Raw genomic sequence first — 16,422 nt, forward strand, 5'->3', positions numbered from 1 at the left:
TGGCTCCAGCGTGTCTGCGGGACCGGGGAGACCCCCTTGAAGTGCAAAGCTGCCCCTCTCCCCTGGAGGGCAGGGCACGGCAGCCCCAGCCCCGCAGACGGGTGTCTAAAGACACCGTGGCTGTCGGTGGCAGCGCGGGTTTACCGCTCCCTTTTCAGTCGCGGGGTCCCACACTGCACACGTGCCGGAAACCAGCCCCCAGACTCCCACCCACGGGGCCGGAGCAGGGATGAGGGATAAGGAACCTCGGGTAGAGCCTGCCAGTCCCGCCGTCCTTTTCCCTCCCTGGGAAAAGCCATGGGGAGCCAATGTCAAGAAGTCCCTATCCACGGGGCTCAACCCTCACTCCCCGGGAGGAGCCAGGCTGGGGGTGAGCAGAGCCTCGGGCCCTCTCAGCTTGAACTTGGCGCCGCCTGTCTAGCCAGAAAACGCAGCCCATCTCCCCAATCGTTTAGTGATCAAAGCGCTGAGTGAGCCGCGGAGCTCGCACCTCATCAGCTTCATACCACCCCAATCCATATGCCGCTTCCCGAGGAGGACGGTGCCCTTGTAATGCAGTGAGGACACCAAGACACTTCCCAGCATATCTTGGCTGGGGGAAAGGGGCATCTCGGCAGCTCAGCCTGTCTCCAGGTTCTTCTTTTGTTCAGCTTCACCGGAGTTTTGGTCACGCCAGAAAAAAATACCACACCAAGCACGAGCACCCGGGCAGCAGCGATACTTTAATTACTCACATTCTAACCCTCGCTTAAAGGAGAATGGAAACAAGCGCCAATCCCTCTGACTGGGTAAATGCACTGACAGGACCTCAATTTCAATGACGATTCCAAAATCCTCAGAGTTCCTGCTCGGATGCATCACAGGGAGAAGTGGACACCATAAACCTGGGTCTAACAGGGAAGTAGTTTGTTTCTTTCTAAAGCACAGCAATAATTTGGTTCCCACACACATGGGCAATGTGAGAAGGAAAAATGAAGTCAACCAAACCCCAACTAAATCATCTCCCCAGTTTATTATGAAAATCATTTGGGAAAAAAACCCTCATATTCGTGCTATTCATTTTCATTGTCTCAGGTGTTCCCGTAACTCCGTGGCCGCGGTAATGTGTAGAGGGTTATCGACCCCTCCCATCCCACAAAGTCGGCTTATCCCCACACTGGCCCCGGGGGAGGGATAAAGCCCAGGCACCCGAGCAATGCTAACACCTTGCCAAGCCCACAGATGCCTCCTGAAGCTTTGCTTGCAACACTATCCCCTCCGGGCAGGGATGGGAAAGGCTGGTGTTGCCTCGGCACAGCCAGGACAGAGATCGCCCTGCTCTTTGAGGGGTGCTGGGCACAGCCACTAAAGGTGTTTCACTTACTGCTGGCACAAGACTGTCATTTTGGCTGATATGCACAAGCCAATGCAAGTGTCCAAGCAGTTAAACACAGCTGGATCCCCCCCTGGATCAGAACCGCACACCTGTGAGTGCCACTGACCCAGCCAAAACCACTGTAACTCGAACCTTTAAATCCCAGACACATTGCAGTCAGGCAGGGATAGGTTTTGTTCTCCAAATGAACTAAGAGGCTGCACAATAATTTTAATAACTTCAGGATTTAATAACTATTCCTTAACTATTCCACTCGTGTTTGGTCCCTCTTTTTCTGAAGCAAACACATCACTATCTTATCTCCATTCTTATTTCAGAGCAAGTTTCTGAATAACCTCATATGTGGACAAATCCAAGCAGAAAAACCCATGTTCTGCCACATGGAAACTCTGCACAGCAAGTTGTCCTTGTTAAAGCAGTGAGTACTATCTGCAGAGTTTGACTACCTCACCAGAAATAAGTTTAGACACAATACATGAAAACCACTGGTATTCAGGAGCTCCTAAACGAGCACAGAACAAACAGCATGAACTCTGCTTCCAGCAGGGCAGCCTCCCCCACCGTTTCTCCAGCAGAAGAAATCTTTGCCGAGCCAGGCAGCATTGGGTCCCCTATGCCCTGCAGGCCCCTCACCCGAGCACACAGAAACACCCAGGGACTGCCCTCTAGGAGAGACACTTCATCCCCAGCTGCCAAAACTGAACCAGACACGAGAGGACCACGCAGTGCTGTGCCCAAAGAGACCAACATTTACACTGATACACTACGTGTGTCTTATAGAAGGCAACTATTATTAACCCTGAAGAGCTGCTGCCATTTCCCTCTCTCCTTTGGCTGGGAATGCAGAGAAGTGGCTGACATGTCACACAGTTTGCTGAAAGTCAATGAAAACTGGGTTTTTTTAAAATTATATGCCAATCTGAATTGCCTATTTAGTGGGATATTTAAACCAAACCCCAGGATCCCCCCAACTCCTGATGAAAGTAGCTGCATCTGTGGACCACAAAACCCTGGAACAGATGGGAAAAGTGTGGAAGGTGTTATGTGGCTATTGTAGTTCCCATTAGAAAGAGGTGGCAGCTTGAGAAACTTGAAAACTCTAACGACCCTGGGTGGACAGAGGTGCTGCATCTGCAGTTAAATCTTCCCCTCACTGAGCAGTAGTATGGGACTCATATGAGACACAAATTTACTACCATTCAGTTCTTTCCTATAATGTGAATTTTTTTCAGCATTCAATTGATCTTATATATAAGCATGGTGAAAAATAAATCTAAATTCTCAGGGAAAGTTATGTATTTTCCTAGAGAATTCTGTATACTCAGAACTTCAGATATTGTATAATGTTGAAATATGGGTAGATTTTTCTTACGTGTGTTATATTAAGAACATAGTGGACCCATTTCTCCAAATTACATCTAAAAATATTTATTCCTCTGCCTTTGTATGCAAGCCTTACAACCATATGAAACACACTTGCTGCTCTCAAGAAATGTACTGAAATCTTATGCACTCTTGTAACTCGGTATGATATCCTGAATGTCAGCGCAGAGGTTCGTGCCAGGATGTGATAATTACAGATACGGCTGTCAGGACACACTGCTCTTCCCATATGAGCTCAACAAGACTTCTAAGGACAAATGGAAGATTTCTCTCACTGGTATGCCTGGGAATATTTCATCTGGGGCTTTGTGCACACATGGTATGTAAACCCATGGGAACAGGCAGGACTGGAGCAGCTCTATAGCATGAAGGTATTGCCTGAGGAAGGTCCAGCCCAACGTTCAGGCTGCAAGACACTAGTTACTCATGCTTTGCCAGATGCTGAAGCACTTTTGTTGCCCAGGAATGCAGTTGGTGTGCCAAGGCCACCTTCAGCAGACCATCGCACTGATTTTGCAAGAAAACATAAAGAAAAAGTGGGCATATTGTGCCAATAGAAAAACAGCCCTTCTCTAGGGGAATAATTGCTCAGATAGTTGGGCAAATCTTCAAGTTGCAAACTTTCTGCCTGCTAGCCATGTCTGTAAGTAGACCATGAAAAAAAAAAAACAAACCACAAAAACAAAACAAAACACAAAAAAGCCCAAACAAAAACCCCTAAACAACATACAGACCAAACTATCATAGCATTTATCATAGATTGAGAGTTGATGTACTAGGCCACCAGATCTGGGATAAGGGCTCTGTCATAGCCAGATCCTAATTGTATTTATGAAAAGCACAGATTTCCCAATATATTATTGACAAAACTGGAGGAGTGGAGATGGTAGGGGGTGCAATGCCACCCACTCCACTATGAGAAAGCGAAAAAGCCAACAAATCCAAACCAAAAAAAAAAAAGAGACATGGTTAGTTGCACAAGTGGGCAGGAGGAGACAGCCTGGGGAAGAGGAGCATCCCTTCAGAGGTAAGTAAACTCATTTTAAGGAAGGGATTTCAACACGGCTGAAAGTGCAGGCAAGCCAGGAGAGTTTGCTCTGCTTCAGAAGGGGCCCCAGTAGTGGCTGGCCCACAGGCAGCCGCAGGGCCCGGGCTGGGCTCCCGGCCGGTGGGACAGCTGATGGCTGTTTGTACCCTCCACTGCTCCCCTTTGGAAATGCTAACTTGGTTATTCAGCGTCTCCTTTGATGTCCTGATAGGTGCTATTAGATAGTCAATTAGGCATCAACGAGATCGATTGTTTGGGAATAGATGCTTTTCTGTTTGAAGTACCCGTGAACACTAACAGTGCCATCACCCCGCCGCTCCTTTGCCCACGGGAACAATGCGGGCTAACACGCAATAAATGACAAATGCTACTGACTCAGCCGGCAGCGCTTCACCCTCTTCCCTGCCGACTCACGCTGCAAGCCCAGATATCCCCATTCAGCCACTGTGGGAGCAAACACGCATTTTGCATGAAAAACGATTTATCGGGGAAATATTTCTGTGTGCTTTGCAGAACTAATGGAGAAAGCATCTAGATAAGTTAAGTACAAGCTAGCTCGAAACGAACTGGCACTTGAATTTCTATGTGCGCCATCGCCCAAGTGCCTGAGGACTTGTGACACCTCCGCAGTTGTTCAGAATTGCCCAAGCAGAATAACGAAGAGCTGAAATAAGAATTAAAGCGCTTAGCCTACCTGAATACCGAAGAGACACTGGGATTAGCTCCCTACTAGGTACTACTAGAGGATAACACTGGGTCGAAGCCTAGGAGCTTAAGACACAAATATAAAGGAAAAGTAGTAAAATCTACACAAGGAACATGTCGAGACCAAGAAGTCTCTCCTCTTTCTTCCCCCCTCCAATTCGGTGGGATTTATCAAGTTAATTGTCATCTAATTGAGTATCAAAGAAAGAGATAATGGGCAGCAATTAGATGTAATGGCCTAACAGTGCGAGATCTCTCTCGATTGGCACACAACGCCGAATAACTACACCTAGTTTGTAAAGAGGTCCCTGGAGTGGCTCCAGCATGTCTAGGAGCTGCAGGGGGGTGATACACCCCGATCCTATTCCCAGTCCCCTGACGGCTGCTTTAGCCAAATTGGGACGGGCGGTTCCGAGCGCGGTTGCTGGCGGCTCCCCCGCCCTGCGGTGTTAATTCAATCAGGTTTCTCACCCTCCGCGCACGCACTGCAGGGGAGAAGGCCTTTGAAGTTAGCGCTCTGGCAATTTTCCCCTCCTGTCCCCTTTTCCTCCCCGGGGAGCCCAGTTTCCAGATTATACAGCCTCTTCCTCCAGAGCCGCCGGGCCAGGGGGTTCCGACAATTTCACCCCACGAGCATTAAACTGCTCCTCCCCAGCTAATCGGCCTTTTTTTTTTTTTTCTTTCTTTTCTTTTCTTTTTTTTTTTTCTTCTCCCTCTTCCCAACTGTAGCTCACTTGCCCACACCGCTTTGTGCTGCCGGAGAGCGTTCCGGTGCTGGGTTATTGCGGTGCGATTGTAGGCACAAAGGCGGGCGCTGCCCGGGGCTCGGCTGCGGGGCCGTGCGGGGCCGGAGCCGGAGCGCTCCCATCCCTGCGAGGGGCTGGTACCGTGCAGGTGTCACTGACGCTAGTGCCACTTTACTGCTGACTGGGCTAAAACACAGTGAAGGAGAAATTCAAACTAGCAGGAATAAAGCATGAAGTCCGAGTTTCTTTCTCTCAGATCAAAGGAAAAAAAGTGCATTCATATTTTAATGCTAGTGTTGGACAGCTTTAGCAAAAATGAAATTACTTCACATAAAGCTTTCTAGACAACTGGAACGTAGTAGTTGCCTTCTAGAAAAAGCCGATTTTTGCAGACATGTAGACATTCGGAGGAACCTGATACCAATGAGGACTAAGCCAAGTGAGCGTCACCTCTCGCGTTCATTTGAGCAATTACCGGGAAACAGAAGAGTATTTGCAAGCTAGCCCTGCCAAAACACTGGCAAGGTATTTCATGTGCTTGCTGAACATACCTGTGGCCAAGGAGTCATTATGTTAAGTGACCATTAGCACCCTCTCGAACAGCGATCGGCTTCTGCCTCGCCCACCGCTGTGCACCTCGTACGCCCGGAGCTGGGATGCCCAGTTAGTCCCGCTAACCAGCTCTCAGCCCTGGCACGAAACCCGCCAGCCTCAGCCAGAGCACGGGGAGCCGCACACACCCACCCGGGCGCACTGAGCTCCGTCCCCGAGACCGCCCGGCGCTGGCGCCGCTCCGCCTCGCAGCCCCGCTTGTCCCAGCGGGGTCCCCACAAACCCCGAGGCTTTAAACCATGGCAAGGACGGCAGCACCGCGTGCTGTCCCCGGCAGCACCGGCTGTCTCTGCCTGGCCCTAAACCTCTGCACGGAGTGGAAGCTTCTACCCCGCTCCAGGCACCGCCGGACGCGGTGGAGCCCAGCTCGGGTGCGGGCAAGGCAGGGCAGGGCAGCCTGGGGCGGCGTTACGAGCCCGGGAGCAGGGAAGGCAGACCCAGGGGATGAGGGTTTATTCAGAGCCACCCCAGATCACTTCTCCGCGGGGACATGCCTCTCCCTATTTAGCATTGGGGTGGAGGGGACGATGACACCCTCCTCCCCTGCACAAACTCCATCCCCGCAGTTCCCCTCCCAGGAAGCAGCTCCCCTTCGCAGGCGGGAGCACTTTGTTCTCCCTGTCTCTGAGCCTTTCCATCTGTCTCTCACTTTCCCCGGACCCAGCTGCGGCGCTGCCCGTGCCCACTTCCCTTTCACCCTCCCCCATTTGGTCCGGGGTGGGGCGCTCCCGGAACGCTGCGGGTAGTCCCGGTGCCCTCAGGGAGCGCTCCGTCCCTCCACCCCCAGCTTCCCATACCGCCGCTCTGGCCTCTGAGAGCAGGAAGGGTTATTACCAGTATTCCTTTCGTACGAGCTGAGCAGAGCATTTGGAGGAGTGGTGGAGTCTCTCCTCTGTGGCAATACGAGATTATAAAGGGAACACCTAACCCTTCAGCCATTACTCCCTTGTAAATAGAATAGCCATATGGAATCTAATACTTAATACCTTTTTTTTTTTTTTAAGGCAAATTGTAAATTTATTGGCTTTGACTGTTTAGTTATTTTAAACATGACTGCTTTAGAGCAGAGGAAAATATTCACAATTGCAGCTCTTTCTGGAGACACCCCAGTTCCCTAGTGGTGTTTGAAAGAGTCAGAGAGATTTCTTCTAATCAATATTACCGTTTAATGATACCTGACTTGGAGAAATAAGCCTCCATCGAATGGGAATTTTACTTACGTGTCAACAAACCTCCTTAATCCATAAGTGTATAATGTTCCTGAGATCTCAGCAAGATTGGTAGCACCTGAGGCCTTTTTAATTTAGCTGAAACTCTTGCATTAGAGACCCATAATTTGTGTAATCGCAAACAAATACTATTATCTCAGAAGACTAGAAAAATACAGCATAGATGACAAAAAAATCAAAACTTGCAGAGGTGACTACAAAGCCCACTGCCCACAGCAGCACATAATGTTGCTTTTCTCCAGGCAAGGGCACTCGAGTGGGAGATTGGCCTCTGTATACAAAAGATATTCAAGGAGGCCGACAGAGAACCCTCAGACCATTCATTACAGGAGTTTGAATTACCAGTGTGCCGGAAATACCTTAGTAACCTCCCAGATCACCTCTAAAGTCATGGAAATTTTTATTGCTCTTTTCATGTTAGTTGACAATTGACTTTGAAAGATTTATGTCAATTTACAGTCAAAGATCATTTCTCAGAGCCCTTTTCCTGGCCTGAAATCGGGCCATTTTGATCGTCAGTATACTAGCTCATTATCCAAATTTTAAAAGTGCATAGCACAGCGGTAAGGAATTTTACTGCCACTTATGGAAAACCAGCTTTGGAATGTTAAAATTCTTTTGATTATCACCCTTGTACCCCGATAACTGCGTGTAAGATGGCCAGATACTGTTTTGTAGATAAGAAATTTCAAGGTCCTTTCCAGGATCTGTTTAGGTAAGAGGTTTTTACTGATCTACTGAGGCAGCTCATAAAATCGTCAAGATACAATATACTTATTTAGAAAGTAATTTTTTAAATCTTAAAAGCATCTTTAAATCTTAAAGTTCTGCTACTATAGCAAGCCCAGTATTAAGTAACAGGTGTATCCACATATTTGGCTAAAAGCACAGTTCCATGACAGGGTTGGATACCTGCTTTAGAAGACAGAAGGAAATCCATGCTTTTTTGCATTCAGTGGCAGAATAAATTGCAGGTGGGGCAGAAAAAATCTAGATAAGAAGGAGTCTATGCTTCTTTAAATGAAGAGGAGCTTTTTTGGGGGGCAGGATGAATACCTCTACAATCCTTGACAAAGGAATTCACGTGAAAGCTGGAAAAAAAAATAGGTTTATTAAAGGATTACATTTATATTATTGTTTGTCCCACCCCGTTTCTATTTTACATTTTACAGTTGCCTATAAATGCAAGGGCATGAAGTCCATGATTCAGATTGTCCAGCATGTCTTTGCAAATGTTTAGATCGGTGCTGCATCATAACTCCACCAACCAGTTACGGACGAGGGCAACCCAGGTATCTGTCAGTAGTGCAAATCCTCTTTAGTCCTAGTTGGTATCAGAGGGTCAGACACCCAGCAGGAAGGCCCTGGGGTCCCGGTACCCCACGAAGCAGGGTGCTGCCCAGAAGCCAACAGGCTGTGCTCTGCAGGCGCTGCTGAGGTCCAGGGCCGGTGCGGGCAGGGCCGCCAAAGGGAAGCTCTCAGAGGGGGCTCCTTGCCGGGGCAGAGGTGGTGGCCGGGCCACGTATGTGAGCGGCAGGGGCACCACGGCGCCCTGAGGTCCGTAAGGGAGAGAGGGGCTGCAGAAGGGCTCCGTCCTCAGCTCCTGCAGCTGCCGCTTGAGCTTCATCCGGCGGTTCTGAAACCAGGTCTTGATCTGGGGGAACGGTACAGGTGAAGGAGAAAAGAAGATGTTACAACGCCACCCAGGCTTGGTTATCTCGTTATTTGGAGCCGTGCCGTGGCCATCCACCGATCCCGCGCCACCCCCAGCCCCCGCTCACCTGCACCTCGGAGAGGCGCATCCTGCTCGCCAGCTGCCGGCGCTCGGCGGCGCCCAGGTACTGCTGCCGCTGGAAGGAGCTCTCCAGGGTGCTGATCTGCTCCGCGCTGAACGCCGTGCGCAGCCGCCGCCCGCCGCGGCCGCACGGCTCCTCGGGGCCCGGGCACTCGGGACCCTCATCCGGCACCGCTCCCGACGGCCTCCCGCCTGCTCCTGGGCACAGAGACGAGGAGCAAAGGGTCAGCCAGGCCCGGGCACCGCGTGGGGAACCGCCGCCCCCACAGTCCCCGAGCAGCCACCGCGCACTGGTGCCTTCCCGGGAGGGCCCGGAGGTGTCCCAGACCCGCCGCCCCCCGCCCGGGAGCCCCGGCCTGTCTCGGTACCTGTGCTCTCTCGGCTCCGGCCGCCTGTCCCGTCCCCGTGCCGCGGCCCCGCCGGTTGCTCCGGGCTCCGCTCGCTCTGGCCGAGGCTGGAGCCAGAGCCGGGCCGGTGGCCTGCGGACGATGCTCGGTGTGGGGAGCCCTCGGTGGGGCTCTTGAGAGTTTGGCTGCTCTGGGACAACCATTCCACGGAGAAAGGGGCCTTAGTCATCGTGCCTTGTTTCGGAGATGCCGGGAAGGAGGGTGTCGGGAAGCACGGGCCTCTCCTTTATAGCGTAACTCCCGGAGGAAAACGTTGTTTGTGTAAATACACTTCAAAGGGCCAGATAAGTATCATCTAATTGCTATCAGACCTCCCCCCCAACAAAAGATATCGTTCACACATTGCCCCGGCTCTCGGAGGCTCGGCTCCGCCGTGTCTGCCCCTGAGGAGTTCACTCCGCCGTCGGTGATTTACAGCTCTCGTTACATCCTATCCCCATGCAAATGGCATTTATGGAGCTGAGCAGCCTCAGAAGGCGCTGGGGAATGTACCCCCGGGGAACGCAGCATCCCCGGCCGCTGGAGGGAGAAGGGACGCTGCTACTTCCGATCTCCCTTTCCCGGAGTTGCTTTTCCATTCCTTTTCAAGCACCAGGCCCACTGGTCTCCAGCCTGCTCCTCTCGGGGCTGAGCACTGCGCTCCCGAGACAGCCTCAGTCAGGCAAGCGGAGAAACTCACTGGCTTCTCCGGGACTGCAGTATCAGGTTATAAGCACCAGGCACAGGCTGAGGAGTTTGGAGGAGAAGGTTGTGAAACAGAAAAAGGTAAATGTCAAGGTCATTGGATTCTACGAATCGACAGGCTTCTGGTCGTTTATATAAAAGTATGGTTACATAAAAGTTTCTGGACTAACGAGTCAGAAAATGACAGTTATTGCCTTAGAATTCACATTCTGCTGAGAGTTTTGAAATTACAGAATTCATGTCATATCTTCCCTCCCAGATCTCTCGCAGCTGTGCAGGTCATCCAGATTTCTCTGCTATCTTACCTTTTTCTTTTTACAACCTTATGTGCGTCTTTCAGAAAAGTTCCCGTTCATGTCTGGGTTTTGTGTGCCACAGGAACTCTAGGCTGCTGCAGTAAAGCCTCTGTAGAACATTGGTGAAAGGCTCTTGGTGCTTTATGGGCAGTTTTTCACAACAGGGTAGCCACAAATTCCCTCCGTTTTTCACCCTCCTGTCCTGTGCAAGAACAGAGTGGGACTTGCACCGCATTGATAATTCCTGTCACAGCCCTGCTTGGTATCAGTCTGCCTCCAGAGATCATGATTGCACATCTCATTTATCTGTCCTTGTTCTTGCCTGCTGCTTACACTCACCCACCACCTGCACACAAAGCCAGTGCTCCTCTGTCTGTCTACCCTGTGACTTGGCCAACCTGCTATTCTGCCACTCTGGCTGCATTTCTCAGCCTTCACTTTCTCTGTGATTACAGTTACTGTAACCACAGTTCCAACTCTTTCTTGGACTGTTGGTGAGGTAGAGGTTTGAAGACTGAAAACCCTCCTACTTAGTTTATGTCTAAATCTTCCAGTGTTTTCAATTGTAATATTTTACAGATATATATATTTCCTTATATTAATCCAGTAGAAATTTCATTAAAATCCTCTTTGTCAATCTTTTCCTAAACCAAATATTTCAACCTCTTATCCACTCCAAATACAGTTGCCATATCCATTAATCAAGAAATCCTAGAGTTTTTTGTTCACCAGAAAATTGTTTCATTGAACTATATTCAAGTTTGACTTGTGAACCCCTTTTAGGCTCTGTCTGTCATAGTGTGAGTCCTACTTTGCTCTACCAGTGATGACACTGTTCATGAGTTTGTCTCTAACCAAATAAAACCAGAAACAAAATGGTCACCTTTATGTAAAAGTGTCTAATAATGGATTTAGAACCACAACCACACATGTTCAGGGCCCTCATGGGGCCCTTCCTTTCTGGCCTGTGTAGGTAGGAATTGACATTGCAGCCTGAGCCCACTAAACAAACTTCCTGGAGGAAAAATGGTAAAAATGTGTAAATAAACATTCAAGCATTAATGCCTCCCATATATCTGCCTGAAGAAGCCCACAAACATTTCTAGCATGGACAAAGCCTGTCAGACACACGCACACAGACACACACACACACATATGTATGTATGCATTTGTGGGGTTTTTTTCACCAAACAAATGGAATTGTTTGATATCTAATTATTTGAATCATCATCCATTTATCATTCCCAAGCATTTTCTGAATAACAGTGGAAAGTTTAGAAGGTTTGTTTGACCAGACAGTACAAAATTGCTTTTAAATTTCCTGTTTTATAACACACACCCCCAACAACCCCCCTACCCCACCTTGAGTATTTCAGGTTCCTAATTATTCTTTTCTTTAGGCAAATGTGAAGACTTCCCCCACCACAAACCTGAGGATAAATTTTAAAATCCCAGAACTTCTGAGCATTAGACCTTGGCAACCTATCTTACAGAGCAGACCAAGCAGGCAGGAGATGGAGAGGAGACAGACAGGAATGTGCTCTGTTCCCTGAATTACTGCAGGACAAGTCTCTTGACTCAGCTGCATTTAACACCTGGCCTGGCAGCAAGCTCTCCAGTCAGAACTGGGAATATCAGTGCCACTGCCTGCTTGCAGAATCCTGCCCAGCCTCCCCTGCAGGCAGGCAAAATGCCATTCTCAGGGACTAATTCTCATGAACATCAGAAAAAGAAAGTGTAACTTTTCTGCAAGCTTCCTTCTCAATATAAGTATTTCTGATCTCTGTAACAGCATTCTGCATCACAGATGGTGCACAATCCCATCCCAATGAGAATACAAGTACTTTAAAAAATATGAAAGGGTCTGTTTCTATGACATTACTTTTCCCAGCTTTATGTCAACAAATAAAGACACTTGGCAAGCTGTCATATAGGACAAAAAGAATACATGACCTATGATGTAGCTCTAAAAATAGAAAATATTGAGTTTTATCATCCACTGATACATCTGCCTTTACTGATTTGAAGACTTTTTACCACCTGACCTGCAAATTATGTCTTTATACACTGCTGGTTTATTAATTGCATTGCATTGAAGCAAATGGCACTGCAGAAAGGTGGTGTCAAATGCTGAGCTCCCAGAGACACATATTGATCATGGTGTGACAAGATTAATCCAAATCTCATTTCCATTACACATAAAATGTGTAAGTCTCCTGGACAGGTAGCAGATGACTTCTGAATGTAATGACTGCTACAATATTTAACAGCTGCTAGTTTAATTTTAGATAAAATTCTTAAGCTGCCTTCTTTCTGTTCTATCTATTATTCATTATATCCTTATTTGAAAATCTCCTGCTAAACTGTGATTCAGAAATACCATGTTCGAAATCAAGTGATATTACCAACGGGATGCAAACCTGCTCATGCTGATGAAATTTGTCAGAGTAGGGCAGGGACAGGGAGAGACAGTAGCTTTTACTCCGCTGCTGCAGGGGGGCAGAGACAAAGAGCTCAGACATACCAACACGATTGCCACTAGCAGGAGTCTGGAGATCCATTACCATAGATAATGGCAATACTCTATGCAGATGTTTGCAGAATACACAGCTGCCTTCTCTGGGGAGGCAGCACCTTCCCCTTCAGCTTTGCAGAAATCTTCACACACAACACTGGCCTCATGTTGAGGAGGTTCTGCAGAACTTCCTACCTGGCTGCCTACTAGACAGTTGATAATAAATAGAAATATTGGATAATAGATAAAAAATACAAATACTTTGGGATTATATCCCCGCCTTTGAGAATTAATTGTGGCTGCACATCTCACAGCCCAAAGCTCAGCTGTGCCCAGTAAGCCAGCTCAGAGCCCTGCAGGGGGGCAGGACTGTGCTGAGATGTCCCCTCGCTGTTGGAGCTGTGCAGGAGCTGAGGGGAGCAGCTGAGGGACCAGGGAGAGCTGCCACGGCTTGGCCTTGCTGCCGTGGGTACACAGGGCCACTGGAAGGGACTGTCATTTTATACAGCAGGGGACCCTTTCCCATGGGTGGGTCCTGTGAGACCAGAGCAGAGGGAATTTGAGGTTCTTAGGAGTAGCTAGGAGGTGATGCAACTCAAGGAGTAAAAGCCAGGCCGTTGATGCCACACAGGGGCCACGTGTTCACCTGTGGACACGCAGATTTCCCGAGAAGGTTTGCCCAGGGAAACAGGGCTGCTGACATCTGCTATGCAATTTACAGTCTTTGTCCTGGTGTGCTTATCCAAACATTCCATTTCTGAGTAATCACTATTTAGGACTTAAAAGCATTACAAATGGCCTCCAACCAATCTCTTAATTATCAATTATTATCATTATCTTTCCTCTTTGACAAAATAAGAGCAACTTTTCCACGAAGCACTTAAAGACCATATGTGCATAAATACCAGGAGGGCCTGGTATAAACATAGTGACAATGCACAAACGAAAATTTAATGTCTCATCATGTTTGGAATTGATCTAAATCAACACAGCACTTAAAATGCCAAGAGCTCCCATGGCTCCCTAACACAAGGCTGCAACCGGCAGCTTAGAAGAATCTGTGAAATATTTTAAAAATATATATATTCTGCAGAGATATGCTGCAAATATTAATAAAGTAAACATTTATATTAATGGCTCCTTACCCAAATTTAAGCTTATTAAAAAAAGGTCAAATTCAGTATGAAGCAGGACCACATTTAGAACATGTACTGCTCCTGTTACAGAAGCAAGGTACAGAAGCAGAGTATTTTGTTTATTTATTTATTATTAGACAAACTATTCTAGCTGGAAAACCATCCAAGTTTCAGGAACGTAAATCCTACTTCAGCACTCATTTCTATCATATTGCCAGAGGGAGATCTCTATGGACACTGCTCAAATGAAACTGCTCAGAAATCTGTAGTTGATTTAATTATGTTTAGGCTAGAAATTAGACTTTACAAACAATTAGACACACTTAGACACCTTGCAATCTTTTCAAAACCTAACAGAGAGGCTAACTTCACATTTTACATCAAGGCCTTTTTCTTTGTCAGTCTTTGCTGAAAGATTTTTTTTCATGATGTTTACTTCTAAAGTTACATTTCACAACATATAAGAGTGCATTGAATCAGAAATTGTACATTACATTCGTACTTCCCACAAATCTAAAGAAATTCAGAAAGAAATGAAAGAAATTATATTGACCAAAGCATTTATTATTCTTGAAAGTAACTTTTCAATTTCAGTTATTAAAGGAAGAATAATTTTCCCCCTTGATTCCAGAGTTAGCATTTGAGCACGATGAGTCAGGCAGCAGGAGAATGAGCTATCACAGCTGGCAGCCCTGGGACATCTATCAGCTCTGTGCCCATCCTGCTCTGTGCCATACAATGCTGCTTTGAAATGCATTGGTCTCAGCAGTGTAAATGTTTTACTGTCTCTTCCTCCCCCCCTAACTCACACCTAAAATAAATCAAGTCCTTGTATTTCTCCAAAACCAATCTGTTCAAATTAAATGGAAATAACTTTTACTTTTTTTTTTTTTACTGACTTCAATGCTCTTCTCCATTTCACATTTTTAGATATTTCTCCCCTTCATCTGTATTCCTCACTATACCTCACCATGGTGTTCCTCACCATTTCTTCCAATTTCCCTTATTCCAATCACTTCCATCAAGTATCCTGCAAATGTTACTATTGCCTGAAGAAGAGAAGGATTTTGGCAGGATATGGAGCTGCAGCAACAGAGCATAAATGACACTGTACATCTGCCTTCCCTTATCCCAAACAGGGAGCACAGACATGTCCTGACATTCCCTTGCTTTACTGATAAGGGAAAAGCTGGGCTCAGTGGGTGAGGACAGGAATGTAGTTAGGTTAAGATGCTTAACACTGCCCCTGTAACCTGCAATTCGATGTCTGTGTTTCCTCCAGACAGTGCAGTGTAATTCTTTTGCCAGGTTTTACAGAAACGAGTGTATTAAACATGGATAGAAGGTAAACAGCATTTAAGACTATGACGATGTGTGTGCAGGTTCTCTAAAAGATTAAAGGGAACAGCTGAACGCTGACTATAAATACATGTTCATTTTACAAATGGAATATTAAAAACCCCCTGCCATTTCGTGTTTACATGTTTCTAATAGGCAAGGTTTGGGCAGACATCTGAACAGCCGATCGTTTTTCAGTCTCCCTTTGCTCCCGGCGCAGCAGCAACATCTAAAACGCTGCAGAGGGCTTCGTGTGCCATCTCCTGGTTATGGAGAGACTTCACAGCCAGAAAACTGCTACAGAAGGGAAGGGGGGTGGCAGAAGTTTAGCTAAGGCAGTGATAGAATCAGGGAATCTTTCAGGTTGGAGAAAACCTCTAAGGCCACCGAGTCCAGCCTTGAATCCAAGCTCCCCACTGAAACATGTCCCTGAGTGCCACATGTACCCAGGAACACTCCCGGGATGGTCACTCAGTTCCTGGCAGCTGAGAGGACTCACCCAGCACACAGAATAGTGCATGGCAGGCTCGGCCTCTACTGCCCCTGCTGCTGCTTTTAGCATCAAGTCACTTTTCCACTGCATTAGCATAGGTTTAGAAATAGGGATGTTCAGCATCCCTCTAGAACACCTCTGACATCAATTCTAGCAACTCATCCCACAGCATCACCTACTTTTGGTATGTATTAGTGAAAGAATGCAAATAAACCCCTGAAAATTGAACTGACTGGAGTACAATTAAATTAATAATCAAATTAATATAATTCACTTATTGCAAGTGAGTGTTTGAATTAGTGCCCAATTTACTTTACTGAAGATCCCTACTGAGTCCCTCTCCCTTCACAGGAACAAGGAGGCCTGGGCACTTATGACAGAGTTTTATCTCACTTGTTTTTAAAAATTCACAGGAAAGCAGATCTCAGAGATCTGTTACAGATGAGTAACTTATTCCAGTGCTTCACAGGAAACTTTCCAGTTTAAAAACTGAAACAAAATCAGCCTTGTTTCAAAATCAAGTGCTTAAGCTTCACAGAACACACACACACAAAAAAAACCCCAAAAAAAACCAAAAAAAAAACCCAAAAACCAAACCCTCAAAAACCCCTGCAGCTACTAATTTTTTTACAGCAACATTTTGCATTCACAGGTCTGCTC

At 47.2% G+C, this 16,422-nt stretch overlaps 1 protein-coding gene across 1 annotated transcript; it reads right to left on the reverse strand.

Annotated features, from left to right (window-relative positions):
- Positions 1–8,230: 8,230 nt before the first annotated feature.
- On the reverse strand, positions 8,231–9,443 carry LOC132330205 (homeobox protein HMX1-like). Its single transcript, XM_059852283.1, has 2 exons — positions 8,880–9,443; positions 8,231–8,752 (listed from the first exon to the last, which is right to left on the reverse strand). Exons 1-2 carry the CDS (start codon positions 9,441–9,443, stop codon positions 8,441–8,443), a joined length of 876 nt encoding a protein of 291 aa, XP_059708266.1. The 3' UTR covers positions 8,231–8,440.
- Positions 9,444–16,422: the final 6,979 nt, after the last annotated feature.

This window comes from Haemorhous mexicanus, chromosome 7, assembly GCF_027477595.1.
Source record: "Haemorhous mexicanus isolate bHaeMex1 chromosome 7, bHaeMex1.pri, whole genome shotgun sequence".
Classification (NCBI taxonomy): Eukaryota; Metazoa; Chordata; class Aves; order Passeriformes; family Fringillidae; genus Haemorhous; species Haemorhous mexicanus.